Raw genomic sequence first — 24923 nt, 5'->3', positions numbered from 1 at the left:
AGAGAAAGCAAAATGTCAGTCTCTTTTTCGCAGTATTAGAAGTAGAACCCATTATTTTGACATTTTTATTGTTTAAAAGGAATGAATGGTTTGGCCCTGATATTTGCTGGAAAATCCTAAAGGAAAAAAGCAAGGCGTCCTGATGCTCCACTACATCTTCATAAATTACATAGAGCAATAAGCGTTGGTGTGATATTATTCTACTCTGGAAATAGATTTCTATCTCAGATTTGGTTACAGTTCCCAGCTTTTCCACACGAAACCTGGTGACTTTGAGTAATCTCTGTAGATTTGTTTCCTCGTATATTGAGGAAAAGTGCACATACAATAATGAGGTTGTTTCGCACACCGTTAACGTCACCCTCCTAAACACCAACATCAGCAATCGCCGTCCTTCGTGTAGGTACTTTACATTGCTTTATTTGGTCCAATGTCTGAACTTGCTTTTAGACAAACTATTTATCATGCTTCTGTATTTGTGAGGGGTGAGGGAACAGGTTGTATTCTAGCTTCATTTGTGTGAGTCTCAATAGGGAGGTGGTGGAATATGGGTCGTTCTGATGAGCCAATTTGGGTGTGAATTTCTAGAAGGGAAATAAAATGAGATTAGATGTCTGAGTGCTGATGTTTCTTTTAAACAGGTTATAGACTTTAAAGGCATAGCAGCTCGTCGATAATTAAAAAATATATATGGGTAATGCTTGATACATTTAGGAGATGAATGCTTCCGTTTTCCTGCGTAGTCAGCCGCCGGGGCCACATCAGCTGGTTTTACCCTGGACTCAACAAAGAGGCCCGCAACGTACCGTCTTGACGTCACTCAAAAACTGGCCCCAATCCTGCGGGATAGCGCAATGACCCCGCCCCCTAGAGCTTCCTGCGGGGTCCGCGCCACGCCCAGGGGGCGGGGCGATGCCGAACCCAGGCGGGCTGGCTCAGTAAAGCAGAGGCAGCGGGGGAAGATGGCGGCCGCCGTTCCACAGCGGGCTTGGACCGTGGAGCAGCTGCGCAGCGAGCAGCTACCCAAGAAGGACATTATCAAGTTTCTGCAGGATCACGGTTCAGATTCGGTACCAGAGGCAGCGGGGCGGCCGGGCTGGTGCGGCCGGAGGGATACTTCGCCCCCCCATAGATGCCTATACTTGCCGTATTCCTCCGTGCCCCCGCCCTCTCTCTCCCGCGGCCTGTGCCTGCAAGGCCGGAGAGGCCCCGCGTGCGCTCCGGAGCCACGCTCCCGCCCCTCGGGCAGGCAGTTCTTTGGCGGGTGGAGCAGCAGCATTTCTTGGGGCTCGCAGCCATCGCAGAATTAGAATCTCACTCAAATTGAGTGAGGGTGGAGGTCATGAGAGGAAAAAAAAAAAAAAAAAAAGAACCCTGGAAATATTGGGGGCTCAAGCGGGGGACAGAGGATTGGAGGCTTGGATGAGATCCCTGGAGGGGAGTGTGGGCTGTTAGGGAGATGAGAAGGGATGTGAAGATTTCGGTAGCAACGATGTGTGCGATTTGCTTTTCTCATCAGTTACCAAATACTGATCACTAATCATGCATGCGATTTTTTTTTTAATATCGACCCTTTAAATAACCTTTTTACCTTTATATTTAGGGAAGTCACATGAGTATTCCATGTACAGTGATCTCGCATTCTTATAAAGCAACTAAGAAATCTATTTGGCACTCTTCATACTTATACGCCCTGCATTTTTCAGCAGTCTCCATTTTAATCACCCTCTGTAGTCACAAGTTATTTTTGTCAGACTTGAATTTTTTTCCCTTCGGAAATTAAGATCATTCATACCTCTCCTAAATTGCTGAACAGTTTGTGTGCGTGCATTATCGCCCACGTATGGGGAATAGAAGCAGCAGTCTATATATGGTTTCTCGACAATTTTTAACTGAATTTCTAAACTTGCATTTAGAAAAATTGCTTCTGGGCTCTTTTGAGAAGCTTGTAGTTTATTTTCATTTTGCACATTAGTAGTTTATTTTCATTTTGCACGTTCTTGAACGGGAGGTGTAATTATTTTCCCTCTTCCAGTATCATGCTCCTTTATTATCCTGATAGCAAGAATTATTGGCTCAGTGTTTGTGGATACAAGGATGAAAATGACATTTTATACCATTTTGGTGGAAATATTTTCTCTTAAGCCAGTTTATATTTCATTGAAGCAAGAGATTTATTGTTTATTAACAAGTAATGCCTCAGTACTGAACTATATTCATCAAATTCTTAGAAAACAGATCATCCCAAAGTGGGAATATGTAAAACTGGCCCACCTTGGACAATTTCAAGAGATTTGGATTATCTAAATATTTTTATGACATACTAATCTTTTAAGTGCGTACCCTACAGTGTTCATTTACATACTTAAACTTATTTGACAATCACTATTGTATTGCTCATAAGATATCAAGGGGATAAATGTTTATATTTTGGATATTTTTCAGAAAGCTTGCTAATAAAGAAAGCTTGCTAATCACAGCAGTGCTAAAGCAACTGATTACTTCTGTTTAATCAAAATAGCCTTTCCCATGAGCCTTTATCATTTAGAACATTTTTCTAAGAGAAAGAAAAAGAAAAATTCAATAGTGATAGTGTTGGGAAAAGTGCTTTGTTGGAAAGTTAGAAGATGCCAGAGGACATCATTGAGAAAGTTAACAAAAAAAGGAATCAAGCAAGGAAGGAAGCAGAATAAAGTAAGGGAAGCAGAGTTCAAAGAAGTTATGAAAATCCCCACGTACATGATTTTGATAATTTGATATTTCAGTAGTAGTATTTTGGTGTATATTTGACAACTTATAGTCTTATATTTGAGAGAAATGGAATTTGGCTGTTAGTTTCAGTTATTAAATACATTATTTTATTAAATAGGTAGTACTGAGTTCTTACTATGTGACTGGAAATAGATATCCTTACAGGAAGCCTCTGACATATAATGCTATTATTAACCTTCCACTGTGATGGAGAAACTGAGTCTTTAGGAAAACTTGAACACTATATATATCCAACACTGTGTAACAGTGCTTCCAGATGTGCCAAGAATGGGTTACAGATATGTTAAGATATCTATACCCAACATGGCTGGAAGATCCCTGGCCATGGGCCAAGTAACATCTTGCCAGGAGCAGCTTTGCCCAGTTACCAAAGTGTGTTTGCCAATAAGTGGGCTTTTCTGTGAGTTCCTAGATGGAAAAAGGGTTAGTACATGCCAGTGTATGTTATTTATTATTTCTTATAAATAATCAGTATTTTTTAATCTTCCTTAAATCTTATTTTCATTATGGAAAATGAATTTATAAAATAAATATTTCACTATATATATTATATATATAATGAAATATAAAATACATTTCATTTATCATTAGTAGTATGATTGAAAACAAAATTGCTGAAATAAAAGTTCATTTTCTAATTGTAGACCATTTCTTACATGAGGGAATTATTTTGACTAACCAGTTTTTTGTCTTTATAGTTTCTTGCAGAGCATAAGTTATTAGGAAACATTAAAAATGTGGCCAAGACAGCTAACAAGGACCATTTGGTGACAGCTTATAACCATCTTTTTGAAAGCAAGGTGAGTATTGTTACTTTTTTTTTTGCTTTTTAGTGCCACACCCTCGGCCTATGGAGGTTTCCAGGCTAGGAGTCTAATCAGAGCTACAGCTGCTGGCCTATGCCACAGGCACAGCCATGCAGGATCTGAGCCGCGTCTGCGACCTACACCACAGCTCATGGCAACGCTGGATCCTTAGCCCACTGAGCGAGGCCAGGGATCAAACCCGAAACCTCATGGTTCCTAGTCCGATTCGTTTCTACTGCACCACAACGGGAAATATTGTTACATTTTATTACAGAATATCATTTTAGATATTTTATTCCCCAAAAGAAGTTTGTAAGTGCATTTATTTGCAGAATATGTTGATGTTTCTCCTGTACTTTTTCTTAATTATGATCATAAAAGGACTGATTCCCAAATGTAGCAAACCAGTCTGCAGTATGGCAGGATGTTTTGATATTTTGGAAGGGAACAGATTTTTAAAAATTATTCCCTAGTTGCTTAAATTAGGACACTGAAAAGTTTTAAATTCAAAGTAAGTTGCATTTCACTAATAAATTTAGTCTTCGTCAGGCCTAGACTGAGCCTTTAGAAAAGCAAATTTTAAAGACTTGATTGAATACTTTTCATTTCTCTTGAGTTTGACTTGGTCTTTCTAAAAATTATGGTTCACATTTCAGAATTTATTTTGTGAGACAATTTGAGATTCATAATTTGTTGATTAAAATGCTTAACATGGAGTTCCCTTCATGGCTCACCAGTTAACAAACCCAACTAGAATCCATGAAGATGCAGGTTTCATCCCTGGCCCCGCTCAGTGGGCTAAGGATCTGGCATCACCATGAACTGTGTTTTAGGTCCCAGATGCAGCTCAGGTCCCATGTTGCTGTAGCTGTGGCATAGGCCAGTGGCTGTAGCTCTGATTCCACCTGTAGCTAGGAACTTCTGTGTGCCACAGGTGCAGCCCTAAAAAGCAAATAAAATAAAATGCTTAACATGGAGTTCCTTTGTGGTGCAGCAGATTAAGGATCCAGCATTGCCACTGTAGCAGCTTGGGTCATGGGTTCAATCCCTGGCCTGGGAACTTCCATGTGCCATAGGTGTGAACAAAAATAATAATAAAATAAAATAAAATCAACTTGATCTTAAAAAAAAGCTTAACATAAGATTCTTTCTTTGTTCTTGAATATGTTAAACATTAAACCATTTTCCTTTCAGCGTTTCAAGGGTACTGAAAGTATAACTAAAGTGTCTGAACAGGTGAAAAATGTGAAGCTTAATGAAGATAAACCCAAAGAAACGAAGTCTGAAGAGACTCTGGATGAGGTTTGTATATATTATTTTATTTCTCATGTTAATTTGAGAAAAAGTATTGCTCTATTACACTGATTTCTCATAATAAGAGGTGGTTGAGTATGGCCACTTACAGTGAGCCAAACAGTTTGGAGTATGTCATCTCCCTTTGGAATACTCGATAAGGAAAAAACAAAACAAAACAAAAAACTCCCAAGAACCAGTGCTTTACAGTTAGTAAGGCTAACTTTGCTTTTTGCTTTTTGGGGCTTTTTTTGGTCTGTTTGTTTTTTTGTCTTTTGTCCTTTTTTTAGGGCTGCACCTGCGACATATGGAGGTTCCCAGGCTAGGGGTCTAATGGGGGCTATAGCTGCTGGCCTACACCACAGCAATGCCAGATCCAAGCCTTGTCTGCAACCTACACCACAGCTCATGGTAACGCCAGATCCTTAACCCACTGAGCGAGGCCAGGGATCGAACCTGCAACCTCATGGTTCCTAGTCAGATTTGTTTCTGCTGTGTCATGACGGGAACTCCATCTAGCTTTGTATTTTATATTGCCCCTGGATCTGGCCAGAACTTCTGTGCTTTCAAAGCTATTTTAAGATCTTATTCTGTGGCCAAGTTGGACTGAGTGAAAGAAACTTTTGATTATTTTTAGCTTTTTCTAATATATATGGTATCCTTGGCAATAGAGTAGTTAGTTCTACCTGGGTTAGGGTGTGTCTCTGTCTCATCTTATTTTGGTACCAAGGTTTGAGGAACCAGATGACACTATTTCTGCAAATGGACAGCTTTAGTAGAACTAAAGATAGCTCTTAGAAAAGCCTCAGTAGAGCTAAATTGATTATTATCTTGCCACTTTTTTATTATTATTATTTTTTAATGGCATATGGAAGTTCCTGAGCCATGGATCAAATCCAAGCCACAGCTATGCCACAGCTGTGGCCCTGTGGGAACCTTTTAGAACCCACTGTGCCATGCCGGGTATCTAACCCACACCTCCACAGTGACCTAAGCCACTACAGTGGGATTCTTAACCCACTGTACCACAGAATTTCAGTCTATCTTCCAGAAAATTAGAGTAAGGGAGGTATGAGGTGGCAGATAATAGATCCTTAAGAAATTAAGATAGTTACAAATAAAAGGCTGTAAGGGCTGGAGATAATTTAGAGAGGTCTTGCAAGAGTCCTAAACTATATTGTTTTCTTTAAGACCTCTTTTCTTTTCATTTTACTGAACTTGCCAACCTGACCCCTGTTTTTTATGTATTCTCATTGTCTTCCTAGTACCTGGATTCCCTAAGCTCTTGGACAGTACTTTGCTGGTGCCTGCCATCTGCTTTTTCTCTTTATGCTTCGGGACTGCAGAGCAAGCACTGTAAAGAAAAATAATCATAAAAATTTTTACTGGACTGGTATAAATTAATGCTTAATATCAGCCAATCATAGTTTCTAGTTTCATTACTACTCAGCAGCTTTTATACTATTATTCACTCACATTGCCCACATAAACTACTTGACATTTTCCCACAAACTTTCCATCCTTATTCCTTTGTCATTATTTACTGCTGTTCTATTTTACCAAAATACTAACATACATTCTCTTCTTCCCAGCTTGAAAGTTCTCACGTCTACCTCAGGTTTAAGGCTCTCAAACATCTCCTTTTTCAAATCATCATCCACTTCTTTTTAATTCTCAAGCATTCCAAGGCTCCAGACCTGAAGTACTGCAAAAGCCACTAAACTAATCCGCCTTTTTTCTCTTTCATCATTATTCAGCCACAAAATGGCTATTCCAGTAAGCTTTCTAAAATATTTTGCAAACCACACCCTGCTCAAAAAATCTTCATTAATTTTGTACTGTCTACAACTACAGTGTCCAATACAGTAGTCACTAGCCATATTTAGCTACTGATCATGTTGTGGCTGCTCCTAATTAAAATGTGCCTCCAGGAGTTCCCATCATGGCTCCGTGGTTAACGAACCCGACTAGTATCCATGAGGACACAGGTTCGATCCCTGGATTTGCTCAGTGGGTTAAGGATCCGGTGTTACCGTGAGCTGTGGTGTAGTTTGAAGATGTAGCTCAGATCCTGCTTTGCTGTGGCTGTGGTGTAGGCCAACAGTTATAGCTCCAATTTGACCCATAGCCTCAGAACCTCCATATGCCTTGGGAGAGGCCCTAAAAAGACAAAAAAAAAAAAAGGCCTTCAGTATAAAATATTCAATTTCAAATGTTTAGTATGATTTTTGTAAGTGTAAAATATATCAACATTTTTATATTGATTACATGTTGAAATATTAATGTAGCAGCTAGACAACTTAAAATTACATTTGTGACTCTCATTGTATTTCTATTCAACTGTATTCTGCATTCAAAACCTTCCAATATCTGACCCCTACCCAGCTTTATATTTACTACTTCATTTTTTTGTTGTCCTAAATGTTAGCATCCAATGTAAACCTAGACTGCTATACTAATCTCTTCCTATTAAGTTTCCCAACTTCTCCTTTTGATTCCCTCTTCATTCCTCACACTGATCTGTGGTCACCCTGATCTTCTTAGAACACAAATCTGATTCTGTAACTTCTGTGTTTAAAACTGATAATTGGCTGCTCAATGACCTGAAGATAAAAACCCAGATTGTTTTTTTTTTTGGCCACGGCAAGCAGCAACTTCATATGGGATCTCAGTTCTGAGCCCAGGGATTGAAACCAGACCACAGCCATTAAAGAGTCCTAAATACTAGACTACTAGGGAACTCCCCAAACCCCAGATTCTTAACATGGGTTACATGTCTTTCCAGCCTCCTCTCATACCATTCTTTTTTTCTTCCCTCCCTTGCAGGTTATACTAGATTCATGCTGTTCCTTGCTGTCCTCTTGTAACGTTCCCCTTTTGCCTGAATAACCTTCTTTTGTTCTTTAGGATACAGTGTACACATTACTTCAAGAAGCCTCTTCCAGCCTAAAGTCTATACTGGGTCTTATCACTGCATCATATCAGCATCCTGTGCTTCCTCTGTAGATCTCAATATATGTAATTATATACATGTCCATATTCTCTGTCCACTCTGTCGTCATCCATGTTGGCTAGCTCACCTGTGTATATCCAGTTCCTAACACATAGAACATGTTCAAATATTTCTGGAAGTAATATTAATTATGCAACATACAGTTGACCCTTGAACAACATGGGTTTGAACTGCACAGGTCCTTATAATACATAGGGTTTTTCAGTAGTAAATATTACAATACTACATGATCTTTCATCCTCATTTGGTTGAATCTGCAGGTGCAGAACCACATTTAGGGAGGAACCATGTAGGGGTAGAGCCAACTATAAGTTACACATGGATTTTAGACTGCAGGGAGGGTTGGCACTCCTAACCCCTAAGGTGTTCATGGGTCAACTGTGCTCTCATTTTGAGAGACTGTGATATTATCTAGTTAATTGCAGTTATAATGATTACTCTCAAAAGTCCCTTTATCTCTGTATCTGGAAATATCTAGATCAGACCCAGTCTCAGGAATGTAGTTCATCATTCTGTACAATTGCTGCAAAGCCAGGAAATTACCTAAAAGTGAGATCCATTCAAGCAAGTAACTCCAGGATAGCCTTGGGATTGTTCTGACCTCTCACCATGAACCAATCAGGTTCTTTCAGAGAAACCCAAAATAAGGTCAAATAACCATGGCACCATTGTAAAAAAAAAAAAAAAAGCGCATAGGTCCCAGAAGTTCCAGGTGGTTTTCTGGCATCATCAAAAGCTACACCTTCTGTCTCCTACTTGAAGACTGGCAGTGCATATTAGCTAAGGACAGCTCTAAGAAGTTTTATAGAGTAGAGGCATATGTAACTAACATAGTATTTCCCAAACTTTAAATTATAGTAGACCCCTCTTCTCTTTTTTCTTTTTTTTTTCCTTTTCATGGCTATACCTGCAGCATGCGGAAGTTCCCAAGCTAGGGATCAAACTGGAGCTGTAGTTAAGACATAACATCACAGCCACGGCAATACAGGATCCAAGCTGCATCTGGGACCTCTGCCACACAAGGATCCAGCAACACTGGATCCTTAACTCACTGAGCGAGGCCAGGGTTCAAACCCTTATCCTCACAGAGACTATACTGGGTTCTTAGCCCACTAAGCCACAGTGGGAACTCTTTTTTGGCCTCACTTGCAGCAGGTGGAAGTTCCTGCGCCAGTGATTGAACCAATACTGCAGCAGCGACCCAGACTACTGCAGTGACAACACCAGATCCTTAACCTTCTGCTTCACAGGGGAACTCCAGGCCCCTTTTCTACAATGCCAAGGAATGGGTGATCCATAAAAGCCACTTTGTGAAACACTGAAATTGAGGCCATAAGTATGCAGAGTGTACTTGCACTGAGATATAGCCACCATTTTATTGTTTTTGCATTATTCTAGGACCTCTAATGTCCCAAGGATCTTGGGATAACAAATGAGAAAAAAATGGAATGACCTTAAGTTTTAAAATGTGGCTGTTGTATGCTTATCATACCTTATCCATTTAGTAGTTATATGTAATTTACTAAAGTTTTGATATTCTGATATCATCACATAATATGTAGTCATCCTCATTTTGTGGCTTTAAATTTTTTAATTAAAATTATTTTCAAATTTGGAAAATATGTTAACAGTTTTTGTCAACTATATTCCTTAAAAACCACATATTTTTCTGATATAAGAATAACATGCTATTTTTAATATAGAAAATAACAGAAAAGTGTAGGAAACATAATTCCAATATCTAGAAATGAATGTTTAACAGTTCAGAATGTTTTGAGTATTTTCTATTTGGTATATTTATTGAAATAGGTGAGATTTTACTGTAGTTAGAACTTTCTGTTAATTTTTTTTTTTTTTTTTTGGCTTTTCTAGGTCCGCACCTGTAGCTTATGGAGGTTCCCAGGCCTAGGGGTCTAATCGAAGCTGTAGCCACGAGCCTACACCACAGCCACAGCAATATAGGATCTGAGCTGCATCTGCAACCTACACCACAGCTCATGACAACACTGGATTCTTAACCCACTGAGTGAGGCCAGGGATCAAACCCACAACCTCATGGTTCCTAGTCGGATTCGTTAACCACTGAGCCACAACAGGAACTCCTAATTTTTCTCTTAATGTAAGGATTTTTCCACATTACTAAAAACTGAGGATTATATTACCACAGATGTGTGGTTATTTTGCGATTATGTGTAATAATGTATTGAATAACTACATATTTTTTTTTGCTAAATTTCAAATAACTTGAGCATATATTTGTATATTTAGAGCATTCTTAAATTGCATTCCAGAGATGGCATCAGTTTACATTGCTAGCAATGTAGACTTCTGACCATTTATAGTAATACTTCCCACTTAAACAAGCTTAGAATGGGTCAGGGAGAAAACTAATGCTTTCTTTTGTTAATACATTTGGTACTCAAACTATAGACGTGACTTTTTGATTTAGGGAAGCAAACTAGTTTTAGTTAAAAAGAGATAATCTTGAGACTCTGAATTGGATAGGACTTTATACCCTGTCCAGGCCTTACTACTTTCTGCATTAAAGAAACAGAAAGAGGAGTTCCCGTTGTGGCGCAGTGGTTAACGAATCTGACTAGGAACCATGAGGTTGCAGGTTCGATCCCTGGCCTTGCTCAGTGGGTTAAGGATCTGGCGTTGCTGTAAGCTGTGGTGTAGGCTGCAGACGCAGCTCGGATCCCGAGCTGCTGTGGCTCTGGCATAGGTCAGCCGCTAGAGCTCCATTTCGACCCCTAGCCTGGGAACCTCCATATGCCGTGGGAGCGGCACAAGAAATGGCAAAAGAACAAAAAAAAAAAAAAAAAGGAAAGAATTTACAGGTTACTGAGGTTAAATGAACCGACATAAGAAAATGACTAGTATAGTACCTGACATTCCATATGTGCTTGAGAGATAGTGAGTGGTTAAGAGCTTAGTCATTATATCCAAGCTGCATGGTTTCCAGTCCTACTTGAGGAGCTCTAGGACCTTAAGCAAGCTACTGAACCACTCTATTCTTTTGTTTTCTTGTCTATAAAATATGGATAATAGTTCCTGCCTCATAAGGTAGTGATAATTAAAAAGTTTGTATAAAGCATTCGGAATGTTCTGTATTGTAAAATTCTACATATTCTTAAGTTGATCTAAGAAACTGCTTTCTACAGTTACAGTCCTCACACTATCGATTCGACTAACCCTTGGCTTAAAAAACAAAACAAAACAAACAAAAAAGACCCTGATAATCCTGTTTCGTTCTAGGAAAAATATGCCTATTTATGTTAATTTCTATAATTCCATTCATTGTTTGAAATTATTATTTTTTTTTTTTTTTTTGGCCACACTGGTGGCATGTTGAAGTTCCCAGGCCAGGGATCCTACCTGTGTCACAGCAGCAACCCAGGCCGTAGTGGTGACAACACTGAATCCTTAACCTGCTCTGCCACAAAGGAACTCCTATTTGAACTTTCTTTTGTTTACTTTTCAATTTTATGGCTACACCTGAGGCATATGGAAGTTCCTGAGCCAGGGATTGAATCCAAGCCACAGCTATAACCTGTGCCACAATTGCAGCAACGCAGGATCCTTTAACCAAGCTGCTACCATCAAATTCTTAATCCACCGTACCACAACAGGAACTTCTGAATTTATTTTCAATTCATGTCCAGAAACAGATGCAATATTTCTGGATTCTGATTGGATGTAATTTAAATATTTAATAATGTCAATTACTGGTGGTAGAACAACTCAAATCTTTGGAGACATCACAGTGATTTAATGCCTTACAATTTTTATATTTCTTTTTAAATTTTTTTTTTGGCCGCACCAGGGCTTATCAAAGTTCCCAAGCCAGGGATCAAATCCAGGCTGCACCTTCAACCTATGCTGCAGCTGTAGCAATACTGGATCTTTAACCCACTGCACCAGGCTAGGGATTGAATCCATGTTGCCACAGACACAAGCCAGATCCTTAACCTGCTGCGCTACAGCAGGAATTCCAATGCCTTACAATTTTAGAGGAGTTAAATTGTAATGGTATTGCTAACCTTGGGAAATAACTATTCACTTTATGGGCAAAAGAACACTGGTTTCCAAAGAAGCTGAAGTTATTTGAAATTATAGATATGCTAGTTTATTCTCATGACAGACTTGAATAGAATTAGTACGTTTTTTTAAACTCAGAACCAAAAGCAGAATAGTTTGTTATAAAAACTAAAACTCTGTGACTAGACTTATGTCACAGTTGGCTGTATATGTATTCTCTGTCATCCTTCTAAAAAAAGGACATGAATTAACAACCCTGTCTGGTGTTTGTTTGTTTCTAGGGTCCACCAAAATATACAAAATCTGTTCTTAAAAAAGGAGATAAAACCAACTTTCCCAAAAAGGGAGATGTTGTTCACTGCTGGTATACAGGAACACTACAAGACGGGACTGTCTTTGATACTAACATTCAAACAAGTAAGTGTAAATGTAATCTTACCTCTTTGGCTTCAAGGCATTGCAGAATATTTGTCTTGGCAGTATCCTTTTCTTGGCTGTCAGTTTATTTCCATAAGTCTTTGGCATCTGTGATTTACTTGTAAGATGTTTTTGGTTCACTACTTATTGGCTGGGTGTAAAGACCCTTTGGTTATTGCAAAGCAAAAAATAAAGAAGCTTAACCTAAACTTGGGTTAGTTTTCCAAATTCTGGTTCTTGTATAATGGCAGAATAGTGCTATTTTAAATACAGGTCCTTTCCCTGCCCCTCCTTTAGGCCGTAATTATTTTTACATATAGAATTTTCTTGATGAATTATCTGGCTTTCTGAATTCTTATTTCTTTTTAGATGCATAGCATGTGAGTTCCAGAATCAATTTAAAGATTTAAATCACTGGAGTTCCCATCATGGCTCAGTGATTAACAAACCCAACTAGCATCCATGAGGACATGGGTTTGATCCCTCGCCTCGCTCAGTCGGTTAAGGATCTGGCACTGCTGTGAGCTGTGGTGTAGGTCACAGATACGGCTCAGATCCTGCATTGCTGTGGCTGTGGCGTAGGCTGACGGCTACAGCTCAGATTAGATTCCTAGCCTAGGAACCTCCGTGCACTTGCTGGCGCGGCCCTAAAAGACCAAAAAAAAAAAAAAAGATTTAAATCACTGTGTTTTTCAGTTGTAACTTACTTTCACCATTAATTAAAAGGGAAATCTATTTTACAGGTTCAAAGAAGAAGAAAAGTGCCAAGCCTTTAAGTTTTAAGGTTGGAATAGGCAAAGTTATCAGAGGAGTAAGTAAAAAATGGCAGTAAACCAGTAGATATTCTGGCACATGCTACTTGTGGTATGGTGCCATAAAGAATTAGGTTTGTGGGAGTTCTTTGTTGCTCAGCAGGGTAAGTATCTGGTGTTGTCACTTAAATTGCCCGGATTGCTGCTGTGGTGCAGGTTCAGTCCCTGGCGTGGAAACTTCCACATGCTGTGGGCGTAGCCAAAACAAAAAAAGAATTAGGTTTGGGGATGTGATGAAAACAATCTCTGGAGTCTGACAAATCAGGTGCTGTCAATGCTAATTGATCTGGCACAAATTAAGTTTTCTGGGTGTCAATACAGCCTACCTCAAGGTTGTTAAGAGATTAAACATAGTAGGAGTCTCAAATATTTCCTTCCATGTCTACCCCTTTTATTTTTTTTTCTTCAGAAACTAGTATTAAGAATGTTTGGCTTTATAAATATGTAAGATTCTTGTAAAATGTAAAATATCTATTCCACTGAAGTACTGATAGAAGTAGTAGTCTTTCCAGTATCCTTCTCACCTCTCACAATTTAGACTCAAACACTACAAAAATCTTTCAGATAAAAGCATGCCTTTACCCATCCTTCATGTGAGAGGTAAGAAGAAAACTTTGAAAAGGGGGGAAGTTAAGCTTAGGCAGTACTGACCACAGCAGTTGCAAAATGGAGATGAAAAAAAAAGCTGATGGTCAGCTGCACTGAATCAGGTTGTCATGCTAGGGCCCATTTATTGTTTTACTTAAAACATCAAACGTTTATAACCAGAACACCTATTTAAATGAAGTTATGAGAACCGTTACTGTGTTATGCTTTGTACTGTTAAGTCCTAAAATATTTTTCAGTCATATCCAGAACCCAAAGTATTTTATAAAACATCTTGAAACAAAAGGTTTAGTTGAAAATAACTACAACCTGATTATACCAAGTTGCTGTATCAAACTGAGCTATTTTGCTACTTTTATAACTAACTGGCTTACTGGTAAATTTGTTCTAGTCAGCTATATATGTAATTTCCCACATGTGACAGATCTATCTCTATCCTTTGTGCTTTACGTGGTTGTTATGTTTCAACAATATCTTAAGAGTTTCAGACTGAGTACTTGTTATCTATAAAAATAAATGCTGAAGTTTATCCCTTGATATAAAAGTATAACAGATTTATGATCATTCTAGTTGTTTCCATAATGAATGACGTTAGTTTACAAAAGTGCTTTTTTACATTATATCATTTTGAAGAGTTCACATATTTACACTAAAAATTGTTTAATATGTCTAATTTTTTTATTGAGGAAATAAAAGAAAGATTTAGGGACTTAAGCAGGGACATTACTTTAGAACACAGTGAAATCTTATAACAGAATGCTTTTTTGTATGTGATTTTGCATGTATTTTTTGTAAAATATCATTAGTTTTGATTTTAAGTTCTTGCCTTTAGTGGGATGAAGCACTCCTAACTATGAGTAAAGGAGAAAAGGCTCGACTGGAGATTGAACCAGAATGGGCTTATGGAAAGAAAGGACAGCCTGATGCCAAGTATCCTTTTTCCCTTTATAATTAAAGGAAAAACACTAAGATTACTTGAAGTACCAGGTAGTTAACCTCTTTTTTAATCTTTTTTCCTTCCTATTTAAGTTCTTAATTTTCAAGACCTAAACTGAGATTTAAGTTTCTATCTTTGAAAGGCTACTCTTAATGTTTGAAAGGTTACTTCAAGGAGTTAAGATGTTCAATACAAACAAATGTAGCAAATTGTAGGATTCAAATATGATTCAGGGTAATTTTATGCTACATTATAATTTCAGGTAATTAGTTGGGTACTCAAAGCTTAGAAATGGAACACATGTTCGTTACTAGTTATGAAATGAAGAAGACCACAGGCCCAACATCATAGGGTTAGTATTTGTGATTGTACACTGACAATACTGTTCTAAGAGACCCAACCTGTAAACAAAAGAGCCATGACTCTAATACAACCAAAACAATCCAAAACCTAAGTGGGAAGGTAGTTTTTTGCTGTTGGTTCTATTCTCAGTGGACTAGTTTGGGGGTTGGGGGGCATCCTTTCTAGTCGTATCAGTTAAAATTACTTGTGCGTGTAATAGCCTTCTCAGCCTGTCAAGATCATATTGGCCAACTGTAGCTCCTTCTCTCACTTCAAGTACCTCAAGACCAATAAAATAAAAATCACTCTTTGAACTCAACATGTGAAAATTCACAGCAAATATCAGGTACTATGTTGCATGAACTTTGATTTAATATAACTTATATACCCAGCTAGATTGAAATCACTTTTTTGTTCTTTGAAGTACTAAGTAGCAGTCTTCACCAAGTAGTGGCGAATTTAGGAGTACCAGAGAGGCATCCAAATAGGGAAGATCCAAATTCAAGTTCAACTTACCTAGTCAGCCTGTACTGACAGATTATGACCTACATTCACAAAAATAGTTTTTGGAACCTCTAGGTTAGTATGTATTAGTCTCTGAATCGTCGTAAAGTTACTTACCAATATCCAATGTACATAATTCTAATTTTAGATTAAATTTTATTGGGAGTGAGGCAAGAGGCAGCTTTTATCAAATCTACCTTGACTCCTTCAACAGAATTCCACCAAATGCAAAACTTATTTTTGAAGTGGAATTAGTGGATATTGACTGAGACAGTAAAGAACAGCAACAATAAAACTGACCTTGAGAAAATTTATGTATCTTATTACAGCTGGTTACTATAAGGAAAGAGTCAACTGGAAAATTCAAGAAGTTACAGCTTGTTTACTTGATGCTCAACCTTTAAGAAATGTAATCTGTTATAAATCCTTTAAGTTTAAAATATTTTACTACAGCTGTGTAAAATATTGCCTAAAGAGAACCGGTTTTCCTTTTACCCCGTATGGTAAACTAAAAGGCTCAATAAAAATTTATTCAATCTCTAGATCTGTGTGGTATAAATGTATTAATGTTCTGATTAGGTTAACCAAGGAGTTAAGACTTCATCCAACCAGGGAGTAACAGTAAAATTGTCTGGACAGTGTTGCCAGAGATACTCATCTTAAAATCTTTACGTATTTCCGTATAGGGAAGGCAAAAGCAGAGAGTGAGAAAAAGCGAAAGGTTAAAAGGTCTAAGAAATTTTGTCAAGATAATAGCTAAATTCAAGAAAAATACACTTCAAAACCAACAAACCATTGAAGGTAAATATTAAGTTAGTATTATTAGGTGATCGCCACAAATAAATTCATAACAATTACTAGATGAGTCTTCAGTTTTATTACAAAAATGAAGATGATCAGTTTGATCAAAATGAAAGCTTGCTCACAAGTTTTACATGAATATTCCAAATACAAAGTCTCCTGAAACAACATAGTTTTGATAAGACTTTCATTTTTTAAGGGGATGCAAACATTCCATTTCCTCACTTATAATCTCTATTCCAAGACAGTATTTTAATAGGTGTCTTTTCTGCTGTTATATCCAAATTCATAAGGATAACTGAAACACGCAAACAGTCTTGTCAGCAAGGGTTAAAAATCCATTTTTTTAAAGAGGAGGTAAATCCTTATTAACCAGCCCTTATGTATTTTCAGAATCTTAAACTACACTGACATGATTTGCAGTCAGTTTTTTCCTAACCTTAAGGCTACAAAACTCTGTTGCAAATACATTGCAAAAGAATTCTAGACCACTTAATGCAAAAATCAAAAAAATAGTTCTCCAATAAAAAGTAAATTTTATAAATGGTAGGAAATAGTATCTGTGGTGAGCTACTAAGTGACATTTTCCCCTATTACTAAACAAATCATGTTACACAGAAACAGGGAAGACAAGTTATCAAATGCAAGTTTATGCTGTTTACATCCCTCATTAAAAAAAAAATAATTTCATACTTTTCACATACTCCATCTGCTATTAATTTTCCCATCAGGTTGGAGGAGGAGGATAATACTGTCCATAATTCCAAGGATTCTGATAATTGTACTGAAAGGGAAAAGCAAACATATTAGCATACAAGAGCTATGCCTGAGTTTCATATATAAAGATATAATTAAAGCAGGTATATTTTTAAAAAATAGGCATGTATTCACCGCTGAAATTCCAAGTCTCATCCACAAAATGTATACAATCTGGAACAGGAGTTGTTTTTTTCTAAAGAAAAAAAGACTATCCCACTTGTTGCATTTCTAATATCTATTAAAAATTTCAATTACAATTATTGAACTCACTTGATACCAGGCACTATAATTATAAGCAGCTTGATTTGCCTGTAAATCACCATCAATCATCTGTGTAGATGATGAAGTATCTTCTGTGTGTGCTTTCTTTTCCTCTGGTTCTTCTGACCTAAATAAAAGGTCAAAATTAAAACTTTCAAAGCTCCCAGTTAAGTATTTTAATAAATGGATGACTGTTACCTGTGTACATTCATCTGTCTTTCTCAACCACTGTTTTATATGATTTCAAATCATATAATTATGATTTCCAAGTATCTAAATTACCACAACATAAAGGTAATACTTGTCATTCCCATAATGAAATATCTTCTTTTAAAAAAGCATCCCTTCCTGACTCAGCAAGAAATTACATACCCATTTTCTGCTTTCCTTTTTAAAGAATCTTGTTCTTTTAGGAGTGTCTGATGTTCATCATAAGCATTCAGAAGTCTGAGAGAGAAGGGAGGAAAAAAAAACCTTTGGAATACACAGAACCCAAGCTTAAATTTCTAAAGCTTTTAAAAGTGATTTCCACTTAGGGAAACAAAAACATGTTACCATGACTATCTTTTCTTTTTTTTTCAAATAAGCCAGCAGGCTAACCTGCCCCCTGCACTTTCCTTCTCAGTCTGTGTAGTTTAAATGAGGTTTTAGGGATACAGGCCTGGTCAATTACATTACTATATACTAGGTATACATGATATACATACTATATTCCTGTATATTTAGAGATGAGCATATAACCCAAACCAGGATGTCACATACATACTATATTCCTGTATATTTAGACATGAGCATATAACCCAAACCAGGATGTCACTAAGTCCCAGGATTTTTGACTGAGCTAGTAGGAAAGTGCCTGTTTTCATACAACAGTTGTAAGGCTAATGGGTTGCTGGCCAAGAGCTACCTTGTTCATTATTTCTAAGATGTGGGGAGAACCTGACGAAGGAGGTATCAAACAGCAAAAACCTTGGTATGTTTTTATCCAGTGCAACCATGAGTCCTGACCATTCTATAATTTACTTTTGAGATCTAATTTAACAGTACTTACTGAAAACACCTGCCACAGTTAGGCTAAAGTGTATATACTACCTCATATACTTAGGAATATCCTCTGATCATCATACCATTCAACTAGGCTAAAAGTTAGAATTACATATGCCATTTCTTTTCTGTACTTTCTTCAGTGCAAAACAGAAGACAGCACAGGAAGTGGTTAAGAGCACATGCTCTGAAATAGGCTCTTAGCTGCACAATGTAATAGCTAAGTGACCTTGGAAAAAAATGCCTAATCTCTTTCCTCTCTCTACTAAAACAACAGTATCTCTTCCCCCCATTAGATTGTCAATAATATTCTACATTGGGTAATTAATACAAAATATTTAGTATTATGCCAAGCACATATATATAATTGTAAATTATATTATTAAAATGTAACTCATTAATTAAAATCTTACTCAGCCATCAAAAATGTATATACAGACTTGCCTAACAGGAAGTGAGATATTTCCTTACTAGAGTCAGGTAAGAAAGGAATGGCAGCGATGCTCTAATCACTATTTCTACTCTTCTATTTTACAATTTCTTTTTAATGATTTTTATTTTTTTCCATTATATCTGGTTTATAGCATTCTGTCAATTTTCTACTGTATAGCAAGGTGACTCAGTCACACATACATATATACATTCTTTTTTCTCAAATTATCACGCTCCATTAAGTGACTAGATATAGTATCCAGTGCTATACAGCAGGATCTCACTGCTTATCCATTATCCATATTTTACCTTTTTTTTTTTTTTTTTGCTTTTTAGGGCCACAGCTGCAGCATACGGAAGTTCCCAGGCTAGGGAACTCCCATATTTTACAAATTTAAACCTGTCATTTTCTCAAATCCCTTGCCATCCTCAACTTTCATCCTTTTACACAGTGCACAAAGATGAGACCATAGGTGTGATCTGGGGACCTTACATCCATCCTCTTTTCCAATATGAGATAAAATGGCATTCCTATTCCAGACTAATAACTCCATAGACTTTTGGTGGCCTATATACTAAATGCATGTGTTCAATCCTTCAGCCATTTCCTTTTTCATAGAATTTGTTTCCTATCTCATTGCTTAAATTACCATGCAAAAATTTGGAAAACAGTTTTGAAGCAAAGGCCATACATCCTATTAAGGACATACACATTTGCAAAACTGAATTTACTCCCACCTATATCTGAGGAGAAAATAACCTAGAAAACATTTTAAATTTAATAATATATCATGTTGTATACTCTTCATCAAAATCCCAACCAAAATTATCAATGCTCATTTACTAGTCAAATAGATAATATATAACTAAGTTCTTACTTATTAACATCTGAGCCAAAATCTTCAAGAAATTCCACTTTTCTCTGAGAAAATGTAATTCTCATTTTAATAGGTAATGAACCATGTATAGCTTTGTCAAAACAATTTAGGATATTTTCTTCATTTTGTTTGAGGTCACCACTGTATTCCATTTCAAGTAAATTGAGGTATAACTTTGTGTTCTCCTGTGTAAAAAGCAGTATCAATTAATGATATTTCTAAGAAATCTGATTAAACTACACATATTTAGAAATGCCTTAATTTTTTGTCCCATTTTGAAAAATTCAAAATTGAAAGTTGTATTAAAATGTAATTCATGTTAACTGTTGTCAGCATCTATCAAAATAGGTTAAAAAACCTATTTGGCACATTGGTAGGTAAAAACAACATCCTAGTATCTCCTAAACTATGCAAATTGTTAAGTATCGATAAATTAAAACACTATATCCTATCTTGGATTTAATGTAGCTTGACTTACCATGACAAATCCAAAGTAAAACATAAAAAAATGATCTCTATAGTTTCCAGTAATCTAAATCTTTACAACCAAAGATAATCATCCTAAACTATAGCTGGAAATGAACCTTTTATAAACTTATCTAAAAGAGACCTGGCATTAGTTGAAAATCTAAAAAATGAAAAATATCTTAGACACTGCCCTTTATCAATTGAAATATAAAAGAAAAAACTTCGGAAAAGGAGAAATAATCTTACTACTACATTTCCTACAGTGCAGGCAACTGCCATGCTTCTGTTTATAAACTGTTCTCCCAGGCCCTGTACTTAATAATCAATAAATTTGGCATAAAATTTCTAAATATGGAGAAAATAGAAAATGTCACGATATGTGCAAAACTTTTTAATCCAATGTTAATGCATAATAATTTGAAAAAAATTTTAAAGAATGGCAACATCAGTTTAGAGGGACTGTTGTCTTCATTTAGTAATAAAATATATCACATACAGACCACATTTTTCATCATAGTTGCCAAAAGGAAAACAAACAAACAAAAAAAATCACTGGTTTCTTTATGGAAAATATTCTAAAAAACACAAATACATACTTTGTCTCTTTCAATTGCTTCCAAAAGCACCTTTCTTGATTTGGGAAGGTTTTTTTGTATTTTGAAAAGATGTCGGGCAAGTTTGATAGCATAAAATGATGATTCATTATTTGCTTTGGCATTCTTAATGGCATCCTGAAGCAGACGTTCAGCTTCTTCCATATTTCCATGCCGTCGTTCTAAACTTACTCTTCTCAAACGAACCATTGCCAGTCCTAGGACACATTCTTCAAATGTTCTCAAGATATTCCTGGCTTCATTAATATTGCCTAGAAATAGTAATTAAATGTTTATGCTTCTGTATAAACTTATGAAATATCCTTTATGCCAAGTACTGGCAAATAATAGCCCTAAGCTATATCCAACCCTCTGCCTATTTTTATTCTTTGAAATGGAAAACAGCCATGCTCATTTGTTTATGTACTGTCTATGTCTATTTTGGGGCTCTGATGACAGGGTTATTAGGAAAGAGATCACATGGCCTACAAAGCCTAAAATATTTACTATCTGGCCTTTATAGAAAAAGTTCATCTACATCTGCTTTACATTACCCCTCAGGACTCAACTCCGATAACTTTATTTATTTATTTATTTTTGTCTTTTTGCTCTTTAAGACCGCACCTGCAACATATGGAGGTTCCCAGGCTACAGGTCCAATCAGAGCTGTTGCTGCCTGCCTACTCCAGAGCCACAGCAATGCCAGATCCGAGCCACGTCTGCGACCTACACCACAGCTCACGGCAACGCTAGATCCTTAACCCACTGAGCGAGGCCAGGGATCAAACCTATTCGGATTCATTTCCACTCCACCACAATGGAAACTCCAACTCCTGTAACTTTATCCTAAAGTAACCTAAATCCCAAATAGCAACTAAATTTTCTTATTCTTACCCTGCTGTTCCTCAAAAGCTGCCCAAAGCATATGCACCATAGGTTTCTTTGGGAGATGAATTGTGCAAGCTCTGCTGAAGACATGCCTCACTCCTTCAATGCTATGGTTTTCCATGTACTTGGCATACTACATACAGAAACAGAGGAGATACTGAATAATTTACAGTTGAACAAGCCATTAAATATGTGACAGAACGATAAAATTCTATTTTTAAACCCATTCAGCACCTTTATTGAACCACTAGACTAGTTTCTGTAAGGAAGGACGAAGAGAGGCAACGAGGTTGGCATATGCAGCAGTCAAATCTGGTTGCAAGCAGACCATCTCCTAATGCAACAGATATAGTTATATGAACAACATTCAACAGAAGTACAAAAAAGGTTAGTCACTAGATCAATGTTTATAATATACTCAAGTTTCAGAGCATATAATTTTCTTACCTTAATCCAAAACTCCTCATAGAGGGCACATGATATGACACATCTTTCAAATAGAACCACAACTCGTTCATGAGTCCCATTTTCGATTTCAAATTCTAAGTATTCTTTCCAGTTTTTCAGTTGTGCCTTTTCCAATGGTTTCACATGAAAATAAGGTCTTTTAATCTGTAATATAAGTATGACGTGACAATGAAAGCAAACCACTATCAACAACAAAACATGAATGACTACAGTAATACAAAGCATTTAAATTATAAATACAGGAGTTCCCATCGTGGCGCAGTGGTTAACGAATCTGAGTAGGAACCATGAGGTTGCGGGTTCGGTCCCTGCCCTTGCTCAGTGGGTTAATGATCCGGCATGCCGTGAGCTGTGGTGTAGGTTGCAGACGCAGCTCAGATCCCGCGTTGCTGTGGCTCTGGCGTAGGCCGGTGGCTACAGCTCCGATTCAACCCCTAGCCTGGGAACCTCCATATGCCACGGGAGCGGCCCAAGAAATAGCAGCAGCAACAACAACAACAACAACAACAAAAAAAAGAGTAAATTATAAATATAGTAATGAACCAAAAAAAACCTTCACTAGCATATCTCATGATAAAAAAACTTAAAATTAAAATCCCTTCTGGAGTTTCCGTCTTGGCACAGAGGAAACAAATCCGACTAGGAAACATGAGGTTGTGGGTTCAATCCCTGGCCTTGCTCAGGGTTGAGGATATGGTGTTGCTGTGAGCTGTGGTGCAGGTCACAAACACGGCTCGGATCTGGCGTTGCTGTGGCTGTGGCATAGGCCTGTACCAACAGCTCCGATTCGACTTCTAGCCTGGGAACTTCCATATGCCTCGGGTGCAGCCCTAAAAAGACAAAAGACCAAAAATAAATAAATAAATAAATAAATAAATAAAATCCCTTCATTACTTAGGCATAAAACTTGAATGAACAGAATGTATTTTCCATTTATCCAGTCATTTTAACAGAACTACAAAACTTTGTGTGCAGGAAATTGTATCATTTGCTAAGTATTTTTAAATTGAACAATTACATTATAACAGAAAGCAGATCAGTATCCATTCACAGATGAATCAGTAAAGGATACAAACATACACAAACACATATACACACAAATGGAATACTACACAACCACGAAAAAGAATAAAAGTTTGGGAGTTCCTGTCATGGCCTAGTGGTTAACAAATTCCACTAGGAACCATGAGGTTGTGGGTTCAATCCCTGGCCTCACTCAGTGGGTTAAGGATCTGGCACTGCCATGAGCTGTGGTGTAAGTCGCAGATGCAACTCAGATCCTGCGTTGCTGTGCTATGGTGTAGGCCAGCAGCTATAGCTGCGACTGACCCCTAGACTGGGAATCTCCATATGCTGTGGGTGTGGCTCTAAAAAGCAAAAAAAAAAAAATCAAAGATGTTGATTGTAAAAACTGAACAGCTGTAATACAATGGTTGGGATTAAATAACCTGCAATTCAAGCAAATGTGAATTCAGTGTTTTTAAAATTGATATTGGAAAATGATAAAATAATGGAAAATTGATAATGGTAGCAATAAGTGGGACAAACATCTTATTACTTAAATAAGCAAAAATAAATAGTAGAGGTATTACTCATAACTAAAAAAATTCATTATTCATATCTGTATTTTGAAGCCTACAACACCAGCAAAAAAATACTTACACCTTCTTCAAATGTCCACCTCTTACTAACTTCATGTTCATTATAATTAAACATTTCTTGATGAATTTCAATGATTCTATGTCTCATGTTTTCTATTTCAGTAATCAGCTTGTGAAGAAAAAAAATTTTAAGTTATATATACTAAAATTTTAAAAGATCACTGCTTACATTTAAGTATTATTTACACATTTTATAGTCTTAGAATAGTGGAGGGTTTTTAAACTGTTGTCAATTATGTGCGAAGTACAATTAACAATACTAAAATCTATAACAGAATTTCTTAAACCACTTTCTCATTTTTTAAAAATAGTGCTACTATATAACATAGGCAAAATCACCCTTCTAAGCTAACAGTTTCAGAGGTCTCACAGTAAAACAGATTCTCTATTTAATCTATATTTAAGATATACCAACTAAAGAATTCCTACCCGCCTTAATCAGAAAATTGATTTTATATGTGCTACAAGTCATGCCACACATGCAGTCAAGGGACATGAAGTTTAGTTTTTCATGAACTAAAAGTTTGGTTTTTTTTAATAAGTCTAGTTACCTTTGCTGGATCAGTTATGTCTTCAATTCCTGATGGTAGATCATCACCGGGAGGACCATCATCACCACTATGGCCATTTACAGAAGCTAATTCCCTTCGCAGCTGAATAAACTGTTCACCAGTTAGAAGATCTCTAGGCAAGTTATTTTGTACATGTTCTTTAAATCTAAGGAAGACAATAAAAATACAAGTTCTATATATGAAGCATCATTTTAGATCCCACGTTACATTTCACTAAGCATGATATACCCTCCAGGTCTCTCCATATTGCTGCAAATGGCAAACTTTTATTCTTCTTCATGGCTGAGTAGTATTCCCCTTGAATACCACTTAATAAAATACCTCAAGGAGGAATATTACTTGATAAACGATGAAATGGAGGAGTTCCCATAGTGGTTCAGTGGATTAAGAATCCAACTAGTATCCATAAAGATGCAGGTTTGACCCCTGGCCTCACTCAGTGGGTTAAAGGATCCAGTGCTGCCATGAGTTGTGATTTGTGTCACAGACACGGATCAGATCCTGCATTGTCATGGCTGTGGCATAGGCTGGCAGTTGCAGCTCTGATTCGACCCC

The 24923-nt window shown here is 37.0% G+C and overlaps 2 protein-coding genes and 1 non-coding gene across 13 annotated transcripts in view; 1 reads left to right on the top strand and 2 right to left on the bottom strand.

Moving 5' to 3' along the window:
* Positions 1-903: 903 nt before the first annotated feature.
* On the top strand, positions 904-16087 carry FKBP3 (FKBP prolyl isomerase 3). Of its 2 annotated transcripts, NM_001244157.3 has the most exons (7): positions 906-1070; positions 3471-3572; positions 4773-4880; positions 12207-12342; positions 13086-13153; positions 14593-14690; positions 15758-16087. In NM_001244157.3, exons 1-7 carry the CDS (start codon positions 963-965, stop codon positions 15810-15812), a joined length of 675 nt encoding a protein of 224 aa, NP_001231086.1. In that variant the 5' UTR covers positions 906-962; the 3' UTR covers positions 15813-16087. The 2 variants fall into 2 exon arrangements, 1 of the variants encoding a protein (NP_001231086.1); XR_014839823.1 differs by lacking the exons at positions 12207-12342; positions 13086-13153; positions 14593-14690; positions 15758-16087 and adding an exon at positions 6968-8572 and having other exon boundaries at positions 904-1070; positions 4773-5192.
* A 310-nt stretch (positions 16088-16397) lies between these two features.
* The window catches only part of PRPF39 (pre-mRNA processing factor 39), a 31979-nt gene continuing 23453 nt past the window's right edge, over positions 16398-24923 (bottom strand). For 7 of the 10 annotated variants that reach the window (XM_021101264.2, XM_084980559.1, XM_021101255.2 and 4 more), the window contains 9 exons: positions 24348-24513; positions 23798-23905; positions 22115-22279; positions 21674-21800; positions 20783-21051; positions 19719-19903; positions 17737-17811; positions 17374-17491; positions 16398-17128 (listed from right to left, as the gene is read on the bottom strand). In XM_021101264.2, coding sequence (XP_020956923.1) covers positions 17072-17128; positions 17374-17491; positions 17737-17811; positions 19719-19903; positions 20783-21051; positions 21674-21800; positions 22115-22279; positions 23798-23905; positions 24348-24513 — 1270 coding nt within the window. In that variant the 3' untranslated portion in view covers positions 16398-17071. Of the gene's footprint in view, positions 17129-17373; positions 17492-17736; positions 17812-19718; positions 19904-20782; positions 21052-21673; positions 22280-23797; positions 23906-24347; positions 24514-24923 lie in introns of all 10 variants that reach the window. The other 3 variants (XR_014818131.1, XR_014818129.1, XR_014818130.1) reach the window with 3 other exon arrangements.
* On the bottom strand, positions 20624-20709 carry LOC146406907 (small nucleolar RNA SNORD127). Its single transcript, XR_014834332.1, has one exon. It is a non-coding gene; the product is annotated as a small nucleolar RNA SNORD127 (small nucleolar RNA).

The sequence above is a fragment of the Sus scrofa genome, chromosome 1 (assembly GCF_054392235.1).
Source record: "Sus scrofa isolate SSC_HxYL_T2T_F1_AM1 chromosome 1, Sscrofa_HxYL_maternal_Yorkshire_Landrace_v2.0, whole genome shotgun sequence".
NCBI lineage: Eukaryota > Metazoa > Chordata > Mammalia > Artiodactyla > Suidae > Sus > Sus scrofa.
The sequence above is the reverse complement of the archived record's forward strand: the minus strand, read 5'-3'. Positions and strand labels throughout refer to the sequence as shown.

Coding starts and splice junctions, on each gene's coding strand:
- FKBP3 (NM_001244157.3), top strand. CDS start 963: ATGGCGGCCGCCGTTCCACAGCGGGCTTGGACCGTGGAGCAGCTGCGC. Junction 13,154..14,592: donor TAGGCAAAGTTATCAGAGGA/GTAAGTAAAAAA, acceptor TCTTGCCTTTAG/TGGGATGAAGCACTCCTAAC. Junction 14,691..15,757: donor AAAGGACAGCCTGATGCCAA/GTATCCTTTTTC, acceptor CTCCTTCAACAG/AATTCCACCAAATGCAAAAC.